Genomic DNA, 20,046 nt, shown 5'->3' with positions numbered 1-20,046 from the left:
TTGTATCTAACTATAACCATGTGACTCTCTCCAACCCTTATCTCTGTTGACCTTTGACCTTGGCTGTGTCCCAAATGGCACCCTATTCCCTACAATAGTGCACTACTTTTGATCAGGGCCCATAAGGCTGTGGTCAAAAGTAGTGCACTATATAGAGCCTTCAAACTCAAATCTGGACATTGACGCCAGTTCCATTTCATTGTTTTGTCGTTCCCCTCTAATCAGAGACTGAATTAGACCTGTGACACCAGGTGGTGTAATTAAACAGGTAGAACAGAAAAGCAGCAGGCTCCGGACCTCGTAGGGTCAGAGTTGAACAGAAAAGCAGCAGGCTCTGGACCTCGTAGGGTCAGAGTTGAACAGAAAAGCAGCAGGCTCCGGACCTCGTAGGGTCAGAGTTGAACAGAAAAGCAGCAGGCTCCGGACCTCGTAGGGTCAGAGTTGAACAGAAAAGCAGCAGGCTCCGGACCTCGTAGGGTCAGAGTTTAACAGAAAAGCAGCAGGCTCCGGACCTCGTAGGGTCAGAGTTGAACAGAAAAGCAGCAGGCTCCGGTCCTCGTAGGGTCAGAGTTGAACAGAAAAGCAGCAGGCTCCGGTCCTCGTAGGGTCAGAGTTGAACAGAAAAGCAGCAGGCTCCGGTCCTCGTAGGGTCAGAGTTGAACAGAAAAGCAGCAGGCTCCGGTCCTCGTAGGGTCAGAGTTGAACAGAAAAGCAGCAGGCTCCGGACCTCGTAGGGTCAGAGTTGAACATCACTGCTATAGAGAACTGCCAGTTGGGACGTTGCCATGTCTTTGATTCATGATTATCATCACAATAATAACTGTCGGCTGGACTACTGCTGAATAACTGCTCAGGACTAAGTATCCTCAGGCACATTGCTGGGAGAGCCTGTGTGTGTGTGTGTGTGTGTGTGTGTGTACGTGCATCTTCTGTGATTGTGTGTGTGTGTAGATGCGTGCATCTTCTGTGTATGTGTGTGTGTGTGTGTGTGTGTGAACTCCCATGTTGTGTGCATAAGAGGACTCTTACTCACACTCACCCCTCCTGCACACCAGCATACCATACTACCACCAGTGAAATGGTCACATGGTCACCTAGGGTCAAAGGGTAAATCTGTCTCTCTCTCCATTTGGCACAGATGATCAATGTGTATATAATTAAACAATACAGCCCAAGGGGCTGTGGTATATGGCCAATGTACCATGACTAAGGGCTGTTCTTACGCACAACGCAACGAGGAGTGCCTGGATACAGCCCTTAGCCGTGGTATATTGGCCATATACCACAAACCCCCAAGGAGACTTATTGCTATTGTAAACGGGTTACCAACGTAATTAGAGCAGTACAAATAAATGTTTTGTCATACCCGTGGTATACGGTCTGATATACCACGGCTGTCAGCCAATCAGCATTCAGGGCTCGAACCACCCAGTTTATAATACATTATATACAGAAGTTGGATCTTAACTTGATCACTCTTTTTTCGCAGAGGATTTTCCTGCTGCATCGGTAAATTCTAATTAGTCTTGTGAGTCCCTGAAAAAGAGCAGTTCTCTTTTTCTTTATGTGGGGGCAGTCGAGTCATTGGGATCAGGGCTTGCTATCAAAATAATTTTGGACAGTCACTACCATCATGGGACTTTTATTAATTGTTTTATTCTGTGTTGTTACAGATTTCAACCCACATAATGCAGAGTGCATTTAATGTCTAAAAAAAATCTTTGAAATCGAAAACCGTTATTTTTTTATAATCAAACTGAAACCGAACTGACCTCAAAAAGCACTAATCGCTAGGGTAATGGACGAATGTGTCTAGCACTGCAGACTCAGTCTCTCTGTTTTGGATACTCTATAGCGTTTGCATAAGTTGATGTTGTTATTATTAGGTAACTTTAGTGCCTTTAGTTCTGGTGAGTCAGTTCTCCTTTTGTTTTAACGTTTTATTTCATTATCATGAAGCTGCTCATTTCTATTATTAGGCTATGTCATTTCTTTAAAGACATTGCTGCTGCCTGGTATTGCTGTAAGATGTGATTTATTAAAAAATATATATATTTTAAAACAGCCTCGTTTTGGTTTGTAAATTAAGTATTTCTTATTTATTTGATATGCGCAACTTGTTTTAAGTCCTTCCCTATTTCAGCAGTGCTCTCTACTCGTTAGGTTTAGTGTTCCCCACTACAAGGATTAGCGGTTACCTTGTTCTGTTAGGTGACCAGGGTGGACTTTCATACCAGACTTCAGAGTATTGTTTGTTTATGTTTTTTTTTGTTTTTTTTTAACTTTTGGGTTTTTTATTTGCTCTTTTTGGAAAAATGTTTAATGGTTCAGTTGTTATTGTAATCTGGCATCTATCATTTTCCCACCTGACTTTACATGGCTAGGCATAATATCATGAGAGGGACAGCTGGCTGGAATGCTAAATCTTTAAATCACCCAGTGAAACGTAAAAGGGTTCTTTCTCATTTAAATCACCAGCTCTCCTAGGGTATCCTCTTCATCAAAGACAGTATTCGCAATTCAGCTATTTCTTAAGACATACAGTGGGGAAAAAAAGTATTTAGTCAGCCACCAATTGTGCAAGTTCTCCCACTTAAAAAGATGAGAGAGGCCTGTAATTTTCATCATAGGTACACGTCAACTATGACAGACAAATTGAGCATTTTTTTCTCCAGAAAATCACATTGTAGGATTTTTCATTAATTTATTTGCAAATTATGTTGGAAAATAAGTATTTGGTCACCTACAAACATGCAAGATTTCTGGCTCTCACAGACCTGTAACTTCTTCTTTAAGAGGCTCCTCTGTCCTCCACTCGTTACCTGTATTACTGGCACCTGTTTGAACTTGTTATCAGTATAAAAGACACCTGTCCACAACCTCAAACAGTCACACTCCAAACTCCACTATGGCCAAGACCAAAGAGCTGTCAAAGGACACCAGAAACAAAATTGTAGACCTGCACCAGGCTGGGAAGACTGAATCTGCAATAGGTAAGCAGCTTGGTTTGAAGAAATCAACTGTGGGAGCAATTATTAGGAAATGGAAGACATACAAGACCACTGATAATCTCCCTCGATCTGGGGCTCCGCGCAAGATCTCACCCCATGGGGTCAAAATGATCACAAGAACGGTGAGCAAAAATCCCAGAACCACACGGGGGACCTAGTGAATGACCTGTAGACTGGGACCAAAGTTGGGACCAAAGTAACCAAAGTAACAAAGCCTACCATCAGTAACACACTACGCCGCCAGGGACTCAAATCCTGCAGTGCCAGACGTGTCCCCCTGCTTAAGCCAGTACATGTCCAGGCCCGTCTGAAATTTGCTAGAGTGCATTTGGATGATCCAGAAGAGGATTGGGAGAATGTCATATGGTCAGATGGAACCAAAATATAACTTTTTGGTAAAAACTCAACTTGTCGTGTTTGGAGGACAAAGAATGCTGAGTTGCATCCAAAGAACACCATACCTACTGTGAAGCATGGGGGTGGAAACATCATGCTTTGGGGCTGTTTTTCTGCAAAGGGACCAGGACGACTGATCCGTGTAAAGGAAAGAATGAATGGGGCCATGTATCATGAGATTTTGAGTGAAAACCTCCTTCCATCAGCAAGGGCATTGAAGATGAAACATGGCTGGGTCTTTCAGCATGACAATGATCCCAAACACACCGCCCGGGCAACGAAGGAGTGGCTTCGTAAGAAGCATTTCAAGGTCCTGGAGTGGCTCTAGCCAGTCTCCAGATCTCAACCCCATAGAAAATCTTTGGAGGGAGTTGAAAGTCTGTGTTGCCCAGCGACAGCCCCAAAACATCACTGCTCTAGAGGAGATCTGCATGGAGGAATGGGCCAAAATACCAGCAACAGTGTGTGAAAACCTTGTGAAGACTTACAGAAAACGTTTGACCTGTGTCATTGCCAACAAAGGGTATATAACAAAGTATTGAGAAACTTTTGTTATTGACCAAATACTTATTTTCCACCATAATATGCAAATAAATTCATAAAAAATCCTACAATGTCAATTTCTGGATTATTTTTCCTAATTTTGTCTGTCATAGTTGACGTGTACATATGATGAAAATTACAGGCCTCTCTCATCTTTTTAAGTGGGAGAACTTGCACAATTGGTGGCTGACTAAATACTTTTTTCCCCCACTGTATGGCATATCTGATGCGTTGCGTTTCCGCAATCCCACAGCTAGGGAGTATTATTTTTTCTCGCCAGTTCATAAGACCTCACGTATAGACTACTTTTTCCTAGACAATAGATTTCTGCCACTTATCACGGAGTGTGATTACCAAGCTATAGTCATTTCGGATCATTCTCCCCTTACTATGAAACTACTTATACCAAATACACAGCCTAATTATCGCCCTTGGCGGCTTAACGCACTACTGCTACCAAAAGTTGCTTTTATACCATCTCAAATTGAGCTAATTCAAGCCCCTGGAATGTCTCCTACGACAGTATGGGAAACAATGAAGGCTTATCTAAGGGACCAAATTATTTCGTACGGCGCAAGATTAAGGAAATGCAATATTCAACGCCTAGGGGAACTTACAAATAAAATCTTGGATTTTGGATATGGATATAGCATATTCACAGTCTTCATCCGCAGATTTACTACAACAACATTTGACAATTCAGACAGAGTTTGATCTTCTTTCAACTCGACAAGCTGAAAATCTAATTAGTAAATCTCTATACTAAAATGATGAACATGGAGAGAAGTAAAGGGAACATGCTAGCACACCAGCTGCATCAGAGAACCAATCAAACCATCCCTGAGATAACTGACGAGCTAACAAATTGTCACGATCGTCGTATCGAGTAGACCAAGGCGCAGCGTGTTGAGCGAACATACTTTATTTAATTAAAGTGCACACACGAATAACAACACAACAAACGATACCGTGACGTCCTAAGTCTAAACACAACCAACTGGAACAAGATCCCACAAACACTAAGGGAAAACCGACAGTTTAAATATGTCTCCCAATCAGAGACAACCAGCCACAGCTGACACTCGTTGCCTCTGATTGGGAGTCACTCAGGCCAACATAGAAATAAACAAACTAGAACTCCCAACAAAGAAATACAACACATAGAATGAACACACCCTGGCTCAACATATAGAGTCCCAGAGCCAGGGTGTGACACAAATGAATTGATTATTTAGAGATAAATTCATGCTATCATAACTTTTACTCACAATTATACACTTCGGAGTCCGCTGGAATTGGAAGAACAGTTCTCTGTGGAAGAGATTGTGTTGACTTTTTGTTTTATAATATATATATATATATACAGTGAGGGAAAAAAGTGTTTGATCCCCTGCTGATTTTGTACGTTTGCCCACTGACAAAGAAGTGATCAGTCTATAATTTAATGGTAGGTTTTTTTTAACAGTGAGAGACAGAATAACAACAACAAAAATCCTGAAAAACGCATGTAAAAAATGTTTTAAATTGATTTGCATTTTAATGAGGGAAATAAGTATTTGACCCCCTCTCAATCAGAAAGATTTCTGGCTCCCAGGTGTCTTTTATACAGGTAATGAGCTGAGATTAGGAGCACACTCTTAAAGGGAGTGCTCCTAATCTCAGCTTGTTACCTGTATAAAAGACACCTGTCCACAGAAGCAATCAATCAATCAGATTCCAAACTCTCCACCATGGCCAAGACCAAAGAGCTCTCCAAGGATGTCAGGGACAAGATTGTAGACCTACACAAGGCTGGAATGGGCTACAAGACCATTGCCAAGCAGCTTGGTGAGAAGGTGACAACAGTTGGTGCGATTATTCACAAATGGAAGAAACACAAAATAACTGTCAATCTCCCTCAGCCTGGGGCTCCATGCAAGATCTCACCTCATGGAATTGCAATGATCATGAGAACGGTGAGGAATCAGCCCAGAACTACACGGGAGGATCTTGTCAATGATCTCAAGGCAGCTGGGACCATAGTCACCAAGAAAACAATTGGTAACACACTACGCCGTGAAGGACTGAAATCCTGCAGCGCCCGCAAGGTCCCCCTGCTCAAGAAAGCACATATACAGGCCCGTCTGAAGTTTGTCAATCAACATCTGAATGATTCAGAGGAGAACTGGGTGAAAGTGTTGTGGTCAGATGAGACCAAAATCGAGCACTTTGGCATCAACTCAACTCGCCATGTTTGAAGGAGGAGGAATGCTGCCTATGACCCCAAGAACACCATCCCCACCGTCAAACATGGAGGTGGAAACATTATGCTTTGGGGGTGTTTTTCTGCCAAGGGGACAGGACAACTTCACCGCATCAAAGGGACGATGGACGGGGCCATGTACTGTCAAATCTTGGGTGAGAACCTCCTTCCCTCAGCCAGGTTATTGAAAATGGGTTGTGGATGGGTATTCCAGCATGACATTAACCCAAAACACACGGCCAAGGCAACAAAGGAGTGGCTCAAGAAGAAGCACATTAAGGTCCTGGAGTGGCCTAGCCAGTCTCCAGACCTTAATCCCATAGAAAATCTGTGGAGGGAGCTGAAGGTTCGAGTTGCCAAACGTCAGGCTCGAAACCTTAATGACTTGGAGAAGATCTGCAAAGAGGAGTGGGACAAAATCCCTCCTGAGATGTGTGCAAACCTGGTGGCCAACTACAAGAAACATCTGACCTATGTGATTGCCAACAAGGGTTTTGCCACCAAGTACTAAGTCATGTTTTGCAGAGGGGTCAAATACTTATTTCCCTCATTAAAATGCAAATCAATTGATAACATTTTTGACATGCGTTTTTCTGGATTTTTTTGTTGTTATTCTGTCTCTCACTGTTCAAATAAACCTACCATTAAAATTATAGACTGATCATGTCTTTGTCAGTGGGCAAACGCACAAAATCAGCAGGGGTTCAAATACTTTTTTTCCTCACTGTATATATATATATATATATATATATATATATATTTTACTATTTGATTATATTACTCATTTTATATCATACCTGTGTGATGTCACGAGAGGCTACACAGCTTTCAGCGGGATTGCTCAAGTAGTGCCAGGAGACCAGGTTCAACCAAAACAAGGATTTTATTAAAGGTCTTGGGAAACTAACGAAAGTATAACACAATTCTGTTCTCTGGTGGCTCTTTAAGGGTTAACAGTTCAGGGATGTCTCTTCCACATCCAAAATCATAACTCTCCCTCGCTCAAATAACTTTTCCCCAGTCTTACTGTATTCCCGTTGCAGCTAGTGGCCAACCCAGCAAAACGTCCTTCCAAATGTCCCACACGTATTTCCACAGGTGCATATATCCAAAGGTGAGTATTTCCCAAAGGTAAGTATCTCCAAATCCTTATATTCCTCATGGAAGTGGACGTGCAGCACTCTTGTCCTCCAGAGAGCCCAGCTTGGAGACTGTGTCTCTTCACCCCCCACACACTCCCTCAGTGTGTCTCTTCCCCTTCCCAAACCTTCAGCTCATCAGCTCCTCATTTGTTTCAGCTGCGTGGGAAGATTGGCCATAGAGGGGTGGAGTTCCCGACCATACCAGCAGATGGAGCCATAGCTGTCTGGGTTTGCAGCCACCTCAGGGGGATGTAACGTCCCCTCCAGGACACAGCCTCTCGTGACATCACACATCCCCCTCCTCGGGACCGACGTCCTCGTCGGGGTAAAGGCAGCGAAGAAGGCATCACGCCGGGAGAGGGCGTCCGCATTGCCGTGGTGCTTGCCAGACTGCTCTCTCTTCAACTCCTCCAACTCTAGGACCAGGGACTCAGCCTCCTGTTGTCTCTCCCTGAGTTTCTTACTGAACGCATCAGCCTTGGTTTTAGCAGAGTTTAGCTTCTGTTGAGCAGCTTTCAGTTCCTTCTCTCTCTCTGCCTCCGCATTCTTCATCTTGTTCTCCAACACCTTGTACTTCTCCTCTGCCTTCTTCTGGACCTCCTTACTACTGCGCAGGGTCTCCTCACACTCCTCGATGGTCCTGCGCAGCCTCTCCAGCTCCTCCTGTTGCTTAGGAAGGAGCTCTGTTGGAGTTTAGCCTGGAGGATATCTAACTCTTCTGTCTTCATGTCTAACTGTTGCTTTAACAAACGATACCTCTCAGCGGTCCCCTTCAGACCAGACAGTTCTTTGTCCAGATTCTGTAGCTCCGTCTCTGTGTCGGTCTGGGCACCTGCCATCCCTATCAGAGCCCGGGCGGGAGTGAGTAATTCGGAGGATTGCACCGGAGCCTTCCCAGGATGAGTCTTGCCTCTCCGTTTCCGAGGTACTCGGGTTATCCTCTCCTGAGACTCTCTCCAGAGTGGGTAAAAGGCTGGGCAGTCTCGTCCAATTAGGACAGGGACGGGGAGGGAATCAACCACCCCGCCGCCGTGTGTATGGTTCCCCGTGTGCTGGTCATTGTAAGTTCAGTAATGGGGTATTCTCTGGTGTCCCCATGGACACAGGAAACTGGGAGGACTTTCCCCGGGGTCAGACACGTTGGGCCCACCAAATCCTTACGCACCAGGGTGGCCCGGCTACCAGAATCCAGTAAGGCCTCCACATCATGGTGATTCACAGTTACCGGGCAGGTGGGGGGTCGATCTGGGCCGCCATCTACGACTCCCAAGAGCGAGGCAAACGGTGTGTGGGTGCTGAGCTGGAGGACTCCGCCGTGGGCATAGGTTCATCGGCTGGTTTCCCCACACTGCCAGGAGATATGTCCCATCTCCCCCACACCGGTAACACTGTCGAAGTTTCCCCCTCCTGGTGTACTCTTCTTGGACCCGCCTGGTTTCTGGCTCCCCCTGGAGCCGGGATAAGTCCTGACGTGGCTGGGTTCGAGACCTTGGGGGTCCTTTGGACGGGTTCTTCCCATTTGTGGTGGGGCCGCCCTCCTGGGGTCTTTTCGGGAAGCATTCAGCATCTCCGCTGTGGCCTGGTACTTTTCCACAGCTTCCACGGTCAGATCAGCCGTGGTCAAGGCCTGTTGACTGATGAACCGTTTTGCCTCATAAGGCAGGGCGCGTAGGTAACGATCCACCACAACGGCCTCCACCACCGCCGCTGCTGTATTCCTCTGCGGATCCAGCCATTTCCTTGCGATTCGGACAAGTTCATGCATCTGCGCCCGAGGAGGTTGGTCTGGTTGGAAGGTCCAACTGTGAAAGCGCTGGGCCATACCAAACTTTGTGAGTCCATATCTGCTGAGGATCTCAGACTTCAGGGCATCATAGTCAGTAACCTGGTCAGGGCCCAGGTCCCGGACAGCATTCAGCGATTCCCCGGTTAGAAAGGGGGCTAACAGACCAACCCACTGTTGCTTGGGCCAGGCTTCCCTAGTGGCCGTGGCCTCAAATGCATGCAGGTATGCCTCAATGTCATCGGTAGCTCCCATCTTAGATATAAAGTCACTTGCCTTTATTGGGCGGGTATTTTGGACCACCCTCTGTCTCTGCAACTGCAATTCCTCTGCCTTCAGAAGGTTGGCTTTCTTTTGCTCCTCCAAGAGAGCCACGTTTGCTTGCATCTGGGCTTGCTGGCCAGCAACAAGGGCTTTCAATATGTCCTCCATTTCAGTCGGGCGGGGAGCCTACGGCCAACTTGGAAAACTGGGTGATCAAACCTTCGATATCCTCCTCTGACATGCACTATTAACGCTTGAGCGTGCCTGTATTCTCCACCATCTGTGATGTCACGAGAGGCTACACAGCTTTCAGCGGGATTGCTCAAGTAGTGCCAGGAGACCAGGTTCAACCAAAACAAGGATTTTATTAAAGGTCTTGGGAAACTAACGAAAGTATAACACAATTCTGTTCTCTGGTGGCTCTTTAAGGGTTAACAGTTCAGGGATGTCTCTTCCACATCCAAAATCATAACTCTCCCTCGCTCAAATAACTTTTCCCCAGTCTTACTGTATTCCCCGTTGCAGCTAGTGGCCAACCCAGCAAAACGTCCTTCCAAATGTCCCACACGTATTTCCACAGGTGCATATATCCAAAGGTGAGTATTTCCCAAAGGTAAGTATCTCCAAATCCTTATATTCCTCATGGAAGTGGACGTGCAGCACTCTTGTCCTCCAGAGAGCCCAGCTTGGAGACTGTGTCTCTTCACCCCCCACACACTCCCTCAGTGTGTCTCTTCCCTTCCCAAACCTTCAGCTCATCAGCTCCTCATTTGTTTCAGCTGCGTGGGAAGATTGGCCATAGAGGGGTGGAGTTCCCGACCATACCAGCAGATGGAGCCATAGCTGTCTGGGTTTGCAGCCACCTCAGGGGGATGTAACGTCCCTCCAGGACACAGCCTCTCGTGACATCACACCTGCTTTAAGTCAGGTATTGGGGTGGGGCTCTGTTGGAGCATAGGGGGGTTGGGTTTGAGGCATGCAGCGCACAATTGACCCAGCGTCGTCTGGGTTAGGGGAGGGTTTGGCCGGACGGGATTTCCTTGTCTCATCGTGCTCTAGTGACTCCTTGTGGCGGGCCGGGCGCCTGCAAGCTGACTTCGGTCGTCAGTCGGACTGTGTTTCCTCTGACACATTGGTGCGGGTTAAGTGAGCAGTGTGTCAAGAAGCAGTGCGGCTTGGCAGGGTCGTGTTTCGGAGGATGCATGACTCTCGACCTTCGCCTCTCGCGAGTCCGTAGGGGAGTTGCAGCGCTGAGACAAGACTGTAACTACCAATTGGATATCACGAAATTGGGGAGAAAAGGGGTCAAAGTAAAAACAAAGCAAAAAAACACATTGGGGGACCAACCTGGGCTCAGATCTCTGCAGCACTAGCTGCCAAAACCAACAGCTTACATTTATATAGACCAGATTTTGTCAGACAGATAAAACATTTTAGGCTTCAGGTACCATGGGACCATTTCACCAGCATTCACTGGCAGGGAGCCACACCGGTGCTCTGTAGTGAAGCAAGACAATGTTATCCCCATGGTTTACCTCTCAGAGCTCCTCTCTACTCTCTGGCTCCGTCCCAAATGGCACCATATTCCCTATACAGTGCACTTCTTTTGACCAGAGCCCTATGGGGCTCCCTATGGGCCCTGGTCTAAAGCAGTGCTCTATATACAGATGTAGGATCTTAATTTGAGCCCGTTTGCTACAGCAGGAAAATAATCCTTCAGCAATAGGATATGTGAATTATATTACGTGAATTATATTTAATGGATATTATTTGTAGGGGTTGATCAAAACCAGGTCCGACATTTTTTACGTGGAAATGACAAACTTTAGACGGCTTTTTAAACCTCGAATACACTACACGTTTTAATTTCCTGCTGTGCAGGAAAGTTCTCAGCAACAAAATAATTATCAAATTAAAACTCCTAGGGGATGCAGATTCTGTTCAGAACAGACGTGGTTTATGAATAGTTATTAGCCAGGAGACTCTAGTCTAATAGGTGTTGTATTTTATCTCTCTGATCACGATCCCAACATGTGATAGATTGGTAATGGACAATTACTCAAAATCACCTTCTGCACCATGAATATGGATCGGCACGGATACTTGACGGAGATGGATCGTCTAAAGTTCTATCTGCAGAGGAAGGAACAGAGTGGAGAGAACACAGGACAGTCTGTTGTTTGTCTATAGAACATCATGTGGTCTGGATGGACTAAGGCCTGTTAGAGTCTGTTCATGTCATGTTGGTTGTCCTCTTTGTGAGGGACAAGGCCTGTTCCAACTTCCAACTGCATTTTGTTTGATATGATAAGCAAATCATCAATCATGTTGCACTCTGCTAAACTTGTAAGTGTGTCATTACCAGTCACTACCCCAAATAATGACATACTTTCTCCCTACCCCCTCCCAATCTGAGGGCTTCACCCTTTTGCCCTTCCTTGCTATCTCTTTCTTCCTTACCCTTAAACTATCCCCCCCCCCTCTCTCTTTATCTATCATGCACTTCTCCTCTGCCCCCTCTCTCTCTTTATCTATCATGCACTTCTCCTCTGCCCCCTCTCTCTCTTTATCTTCCCCGCTCTCCCAATCGTTCTATTTCCCTTTGGTCCCCCCCTTTGCTCTCTCTTTCTCTCCCTCTCCCCTCTCCCCGCCACCCCCTCCCCCTCCACCTCCCCCTCTCTCTCTCTCTTTCTTTCTCACCCCATCCCCCTCTGTCTCGCCCTCCCTCCCCTGTCCCTCCACCCTCTCTCCACCCCTCCTACTCTCCTTCCCCCCCTCTCTGTCTCTCCACACTCCTCTCCCTCCTCCCAGGACCTGGATAAGACCCAGACAGAGATCATGCGTCACCACACCAGTATCAGTGAGCTGAAGAGAAGCTTCATGGAGTCTGTTCCGGAGCCGCAGCAGAGTGAGTGGGACAAGCGCCTGTCCACACACTCACCCTTCCGCACGGCCAGCATCAACGGACAGCTGCAGCCAGGCACTGACGGGGTGAGTCAACACCAACAGAACGAATAGAACGGGCCTCCCCATTCAAGTCAATGATGCCATAATGGGTGAACTGGCGAGTGTGCCAATGAGTTTACCAGTCAAATTGCCAGGGTTAGAGGCTCTAAGCCCCTTCTAGAGATTATTATATTTATATGGAGTCAACAGAACAACCAGTCTTGGTACAGAACAGAGAGACAGAGACAGCCATAGCAGCCCATGGTACTCAGGGAGACAGAGACAGCCATAGCAGCCCATGGTACTCAGAGAGACAGAGACAGCCATAGCAGCCCATGGTACTCAGAGAGACAGAGACAGCCATAGCAGCCCATGGTACTCAGAGAGACAGAGACAGCCATAGCAGCCCATGGTACTCAGAGAGACAGAGACAGCCATAGCAGCCCATGGTACTCAGAGAGACAGAGACAGCCATAGCAGCCCATGGTACTCAGAGAGACAGAGACAGCCATAGCAGCCCATGGTACTCAGAGAGACAGAGACAGCCATAGCAGCCCATGGTACTCAGAGAGACAGAGACAGCCATAGCAGCCCATGGTACTCAGAGAGACAGAGACAGCCATAGCAGCACATGGTACTCAGAGAGACAGAGACAGCCATAGCAGCCCATGGTACTCAGAGAAACAGACAGCCATAGCAGCCCATGGTACTCAGAGAGACAGAGACAGCCATAGCAGCCCATGTTACTCAGAGAGACAGAGACAGCCATAGCAGCCCATGGTACTCAGAGACAGAGACAGCCATAGCAGCACATGGTACTCAGAGAGACAGAGACAGCCATAGCAGCACATGGTACTCAGAGAGACAGAGACAGCCATAGCAGCCCATGGTACTCAGAGAGACAGAGACAGCCATATCAGCACATGGTACTCAGAGAGACAGAGACAGCCATAGCAGCCCATGGTACTCAGAGAGACAGAGACAGCCATAGCAGCACATGGTACTCAGAGAGACAGAGACAGCCATAGCAGCCCATGTTACTCAGAGAGACAGAGACAGCCATAGCAGCTCATGGTACTCAGAGAGACAGAGACAGCCATAGCAGCCCATGGTACTCAGAGAGACAGAGACAGCCATAGCAGCACATGGTACTCAGAGAGACAGAGACAGCCATAGCAGCCCATGGTACTCAGAGAGACAGAGACAGCCATAGCAGCACATGGTACTCAGAGAGACAGAGACAGCCATAGCAGCCCATGGTACTCAGAGAGACAGAGACAGCCATAGCAGCCCATGGTACTCAGAGAGACAGAGACAGCCATAGCAGCACATGGTACTTAGAGAGACAGAGACAGCCATAGCAGCCCATGGTACTCAGAGAGACAGAGACAGCCATAGTAGCACATGGTACTCAGAGAGACAGAGACAGCCATAGCAGCCCATGGTACTCAGAGAGACAGAGACAGCCATAGCAGCCCATGGTACTCAGAGAGACAGACAGCCATAGCAGCCCATGGTACTCAGAGAGACAGAGACAGCCATAGCAGCCCATGTTACTCAGAGAGACAGAGACAGCCATAGCAGCCCATGGTACTCAGAGACAGAGACAGCCATAGCAGCACATGGTACTCAGAGAGACAGAGACAGCCATAGCAGCACATGGTACTCAGAGAGACAGAGACAGCCATAGCAGCCCATGGTACTCAGAGAGACAGAGACAGCCATAGCAGCCCATGGTACTCAGAGAGACAGAGACAGCCATAGCAGCACATGGTACTCAGAGAGACAGAGACAGCCATAGCAGCCCATGGTACTCAGAGAGACAGAGACAGCCATAGCAGCACATGGTACTCAGAGAGACAGAGACAGCCATAGCAGCCCATGGTACTCAGAGAGACAGAGACAGCCATAGCAGCACATGGTACTCAGAGAGACAGAGACAGCCATAGCAGCCCATGGTACTCAGAGAGACAGAGACAGCCATAGCAGCACATGGTACTCAGAGAGACAGAGACAGCCATAGCAGCCCATGGTACTCAGAGAGACAGAGACAGCCATAGCAGCTCATGGTACTCAGAGAGACAGAGACAGCCATAGCAGCCCATGGTACTCAGAGAGACAGAGACAGCCATAGCAGCACATGGTACTCAGAGAGACAGAGACAGCCATAGCAGCCCATGGTACTCAGAGAGACAGAGACAGCCATAGCAGCCCATGGTACTCAGAGAGACAGAGACAGCCATAGCAGCACATGGTACTCAGAGAGACAGAGACAGCCATAGCAGCCCATGGTACTCAGAGAGACAGAGACAGCCATAGCAGCACATGGTACTCAGAGTGACAGAGACAGCCATAGCAGCCCATGGTACTCAGAGAGACAGAGACAGCCATAGCAGCCCATGGTACTCAGAGAGACAGAGACAGCCATAGCAGCCCTGACAACAACAGGATGTTTGGGGGAAAAAATTGTACTTTTGACTGGCTTTTTGTATTTGCTGGCACAATTTTACCGATAGGAATGTTCTGTTTATGTGCTTTCATTTTCAATTGAAGATGTGTTTTGACTTTCTTTGAGCAAGTTTTCTTGCTTTGTTGTTTTCTAGTTGTTACATGCTGACCAGACCGCACGCGCGAAAAGCATTAAACATTTATGGAAATTTAGCTAGCTAGCTTGCTGTTGCTAGCTAATTTGTCCTGGGATATAAACATTGGGTTGTTATTTTACCTGAAATGCACAAGGTTCTCTACTCCGACAATTAATCCACAGATAAAAAGGTAAACCGAGTTAGTTTCTAGTAATCTCTCCTCCTTCGGGCTTCTTCTTCTTTGGACTTTAGATGGTGGTTGGCAACCAACTTTAAGGTGCATTACCACCACCAATGTTGTAGAAAATTGTCTTTGTCCTCAGTCAAACACAAAGTACTTTCAGAGTTTTTCTAGAATTAAGATAGACTTTATTACAATCAATATAGTTCCGTGTCTGGAAACAATAGTGGTGGGCCCAAGCCCTGTTATGCAAAAATAACAGAGCCCTTTCCTAGCTCCGTTCTGACCCCCTAATTAATTCCCAAACCTATCAATCGATACTTAAACATGGCTTAAAACATGGCAGGTCCATAATCAATCTCTCAAACATATACAAGCCTCCTCCCTCTTTATCACCCAGTGTAAACGCCCCTCATGCTGTGATCAACCATGTTTAGTCTGAACTGTTCGACCCTGGCTCCGTTCCAGGACTATACCTGAGGAGAGAGGCAAAGGGCAACAGTCTGGTTTCAGTCACTGATAAGGCAGGACAGCCGTGGATTAGGGAGGAGCGAGGAATTCGACCCGAAGACAGGTCAGATGAAAAAAGAAGAAACAGTCCTATTTCCCACACACAGACACCAGGCAGGGCAATGACTACCCCAGTGAGAGGAACCAATTCAGTTCTTGCCTGGCAACAGAGATGTTCCCATGTTTAACGCTGGCTCCGTGTTCGTCATGTTGTGATTACCTATGTTTATCTTATAGTCTACTGAGTCTGAAGAGATTTAAATATAGTCTACTGAAAAATCCCAATCACCAACTGGACTGGAGTGTGGACCTCAGTTCATCTTTCAATCACCCACGTGGGTATATGCTCCTAAAAACCAATGAGGAGATGGGAGAGGCGGGACTTGCAGCGCGTCAAGCGTCACAAATAGAACCAAGCTCTATTTTAGCGCCTGGCTACGCAGACGCTCGTTGACGCGCACGAGCAGTGTGGGTGCAGTGATTGAATCACATGTATGTGTACATTTATTTAGCAACGTTTCGAGCACGCGACGCGAGCGGTGTGGTCAGCGTGTTACTTTGGATTGCACAGAGTCATTAGTCTCAGTAGGGTTTCCTGTGGTCTTTTCTCATGTCATTATTCAGTTGTTGTTTTTGACACGAGTCAATGTCTCGTCACTAATCTAGAGGATGCAATCATCTCAGTTTCAGTTTTTGACAAGTCAATGTCCAGTTTCTAGAGAATGGCAGTCAGATTACCCTCATTACAGGGGTGCTGTGTTGTGTTAATTTGAAAGAAAAATATTATTTTTTTCATTTCCTCATACTTGGTAGAGAGAAATAGAGGATTTTTCATTCCCTAAGGATGTACCGTGCACAGGGTCATAGTCAGCAGACAGAATGTTTCAGAGAGTTTCTCTGTGTCTGTGTATCTCAGTGTGTACAGTGGACATGCTCTTGGAGTCTCTTTCTCTGTGTATATTCATGTGTGTGTGTGTGTGTGTGTGTGTGTGTGTGTGTGTGTGTGTGTGTGTGTGTGTGTCAGGTGAGGACGGCCTCCCTATCACCTGCATACAGAGTAGTTGGTGGCGTATCAGAGGTAAAGGTACTCTAATTCAGTCCTTACTGGCCGTACAGGGGCTGGGCTGAGCTGGGCTGGGTTGGGTTGGGCTGGGTTGGGTTGGGCTGGGCTGAGCTGGGCTGGGTTGGGTTGGGCTGGGTTGGGCTGGGCTGGGTTGGGCTGGGCTGGGTTGGGCTGGGCTGGGTTGGGTTGGGCTGGGCTGGGTTGGGCTGGTCTGAGCTGGGCTGCAGTAAGAGAACACTAGCTGGCGTTTCTTTACCAGCTAACAATAAAGAACAGACCATGTTGTGTATGGTAGCTGTGTGGAGGCTGTGCTGAGGCTGTATGGGGGCTGTGTGTTTGGAGGCTGTATGGAGGCTGTATGGAGGCTGTGTGTTTGGAGGCTGTATGGAGGCTGTATGGAGGCTGTGTGTTTGGAGGCTGTGTGGAGGCTGTATGGAGGCTGTGTGGAGGCTGTGCTGAGGCTGTATGGGGCTGTGTGTTTGGAGGCTGTGTGGAGGCTGTATGGAGGCTGTGTGTTTGGAGGCTGTATGGAGGCTGTATGGAGGCTGTGTGTTTGGAGGCTGTGTGGAGGCTGTATGGAGACTGTGCTGAGGCTGTGTGTATGGAGGCTGTATGGGGGCTGTGTGGAGGCTGTGTGTATGGAGGCTGTGTGGAGGCTGTATGGAGGCTGTGTGTTTGGAGGCTGTATGGAGGCTGTATGGAGGCTGTGTGTTTGGAGGCTGTATGGAGGCTGTATGGGGGCTGTGTGTATGGAGGCTGTGTGTATGGAGGCTGTGTGGAGGCTGTGTGTATGGAGGCTGTGTGGAGTCTGTGTGGAGGCTGTATGGGGGCTGTGTGTATGGAGGCTGTGTGGAGGCTGTGTGGGGGCTGTGTGGGGGCTGTGTGGAGACTGTGCTGAGGCTGTGTGTATGGAGGCTGAGTGGAGGCTGAGTGGAGTCTGTGTGGAGGCTGTGTGGAATCAGCTGCCTATCTTCACCCACAGGACTGCCCCCGCAGCGACTTACCTTTATAGGTGCCCCCTTCCAAACCATACCCCCTAACCTTTCCCAAACCCCGCCCCCTCACCAATGCCTCCGTTCCATGATTGGCTGCTGCCAGCTTTGTCTTCCTGCTTTGATCTGCCAATCAAATTGCATGGCTGGGTTTGACCCGATAGTAGTGAAGCTGCATGACTCTGTGATGATGATCGTGTCTGACGTAGTGATAAGAGACTGAAGAACAAAAAAACTAAACTAGCAAACAACCAACAACAACAACAAAAAACTGACCCCATCATCCTCTTCATTTCACAATCTCTCCTCCTCCCTGACCTGTATCTCTCCCTCACTGGTTGTTTTATGTTCTCTCTGTCTCCTCCCTCGATCTCCCCCCCCCATATGTGTCATCTCTCAGTCTCCTCCTCCTCCTCCTCCTCTTCATCTTCCTCTTCCTCCTCCTCTTCTTCTTCCTCCTCTTCCTCTTCCTCCTCCTCCTCTTCCTCCTCCTCCTCCTCCTCCTCCTCCTCTTCCTCCTCCACCTCCTCCTCCACCTCCACCCACTTCTCCTGAGGAGGATCCGGAGACCCAGAGAGGTGTTCTGGCCTTGGGTCACCGAGCATCTCCGCTCCCCTCCCCTCGCCCCTCTGCTGCCATGGGGCTGAAAAGACAGTTTTACTGCCAGACTTGAAGCTGCCTCCAGCTACCTGGGTATCCTGCCTACCTCAGACCCTTATCATGTCCTGTCTGTGTACCTGAAGAGTCCTGCAGAATATTAAGCACTTCCATCAGAACATTTCTGAACTTTTACCCCAAAAAAACTTTTCTTAACTTTCAATTTCTATTGAGTATTGGCATATTTATATGAAAGGCCTACAGCACAATTTCTATGAATGGAGATGATCATCTTTAACGTTTTTCTAAAACACAGGTGTATAATACACGAGTCTGGTGAGTTGCCAAGCAGTCTTATATTTATGAACACATTACCAACAAATCCCAAATGTGAGCCTCCCAAGTCTCAATAGACCTCAATGCATTTGATAAGCTCATCTCTTTAAGGCCGGCTCATTGACTGACTGACTATAAGATGCAGTGAGGAGGAGGGCACACTGTGGTCTAGCCGACCTGCACCAAGCCAGTTTCTATGGTGGTTCTCCCCTAACGGTGTTCTGATCCAAGACGTTGCACTGCCAAACAAACGGTTTGCACTAGCTTGCATTTTACCTGCCAGAGAAGGCCTTTATCCAATCTAACCCCAGCCGTGGAGGAGCAGAGCTCCATAAAACCTCTCCAGCCCCAGAACTGCTGCTGCCACCGCTGCACTGAGGTTGGTCCGGCCTGATTAGACCACCCTGGACCCTAACCCTCACTGCCCAGAGCAGGAGAGCCTGAGTCAGGCTGAAGCTCAGTGATGGGACCTACCGCTCACTACTGTCAAAGTTCAGAGAGAACTTCCAGAGAGAACCTGCAGAGAGAACTTCCAGAGAGAACTTTATTAAATAAACTGAAGACGGCTTTTCCTGCCCTCACTTCAGTAGTAGACCATTTCATTACAACATCACATACCACCACTCTCCTACTCCTCTTCCTCCCCCCCCGTCCCATCCCTTCCCCTCCTCCTCTTCCTCCCTCCCCCTGTCCCATCCCTTCCCCTCCTCCTCTTCCTCCCTCCCCCTGTCCCATCCCTTCCCCTCCTCCTCTTCCTCCCTCCCCCTGTCCCATCCCTTCCCCTCCTCCTCTTCCTCCCTCCCCCTGTCCCATCCCTTCCCCTCCTCCTCTTCCTCCCTCCCCCCTGTCCCATCCCTTCCCCTCCTCCTCTTCCTCCCTCCCCCTGTCCCATCCCTTCCCCTCCTCCTCTTCCTCCCTCCCCCTGTCCCATCCCTTCCCCTCCTCCTCTTCCTCCCTCCCCCTGTCCCATCCCTTCCCCTCCTCCTCTTCCTCCCTCCCCCTGTCCCATCCCTTCCCCTCCTCCTCTTCCTCCCTCCCCTGTCCCATCCCTTCCCCTCCTCCTCTTCCTCCCTCCCCCTGTCCCATCCCTTCCCCTCCTCCTCTTCCTCCCTCCCCCTGTTCCTCCTCCACCTCCCTCCCCTGGTCCCCCTGTCCCTTCCCATCCGCCCCTACTTCCTGCCTGTCTGTTGGCCACTCCCCCACATGTCTGTTCATTGTTCTCTGTCTTTCTTGGTCTCCAATTGCTGAACACAGCGAGGGAAGCGTCCTCTGTTTGCATACCAGGTAAGATTACTGAGACAGCAACAGCAGGCCTCCTCGGCCCCCGGGGGGCCACCGCCTCTCAGACACCACTATCTACAGGAAGAGGAGGAAGAAGATTATACTTCTGATGATTCTGAGGAGGAGGAGGAGGAGGAGGAGGAGGAGGAGGAGGCTCGGGGCCGGGGGCACACT

General features: G+C 48.2%; 1 protein-coding gene across 1 annotated transcript in view; it reads left to right on the top strand.

Moving 5' to 3' along the window:
* LOC121572246 (protein 4.1-like) overlaps positions 1-20,046 on the top strand; it is a 111,971-nt gene that overhangs the window by 62,523 nt on the left and 29,402 nt on the right. Inside the window, exon 17 of the mRNA XM_041884205.2 lies at positions 12,193-12,372. Coding sequence (XP_041740139.2) covers positions 12,193-12,372 — 180 coding nt within the window. The remainder of the gene's footprint in view (positions 1-12,192; positions 12,373-20,046) is intronic.

Source organism: Coregonus clupeaformis, chromosome 8, assembly GCF_020615455.1.
Source record: "Coregonus clupeaformis isolate EN_2021a chromosome 8, ASM2061545v1, whole genome shotgun sequence".
Lineage (NCBI taxonomy): Eukaryota > Metazoa > Chordata > Actinopteri > Salmoniformes > Salmonidae > Coregonus > Coregonus clupeaformis.
Note: the sequence above shows the minus strand (reverse complement) of the source record. Positions and strands in the feature narration are given on the sequence as shown.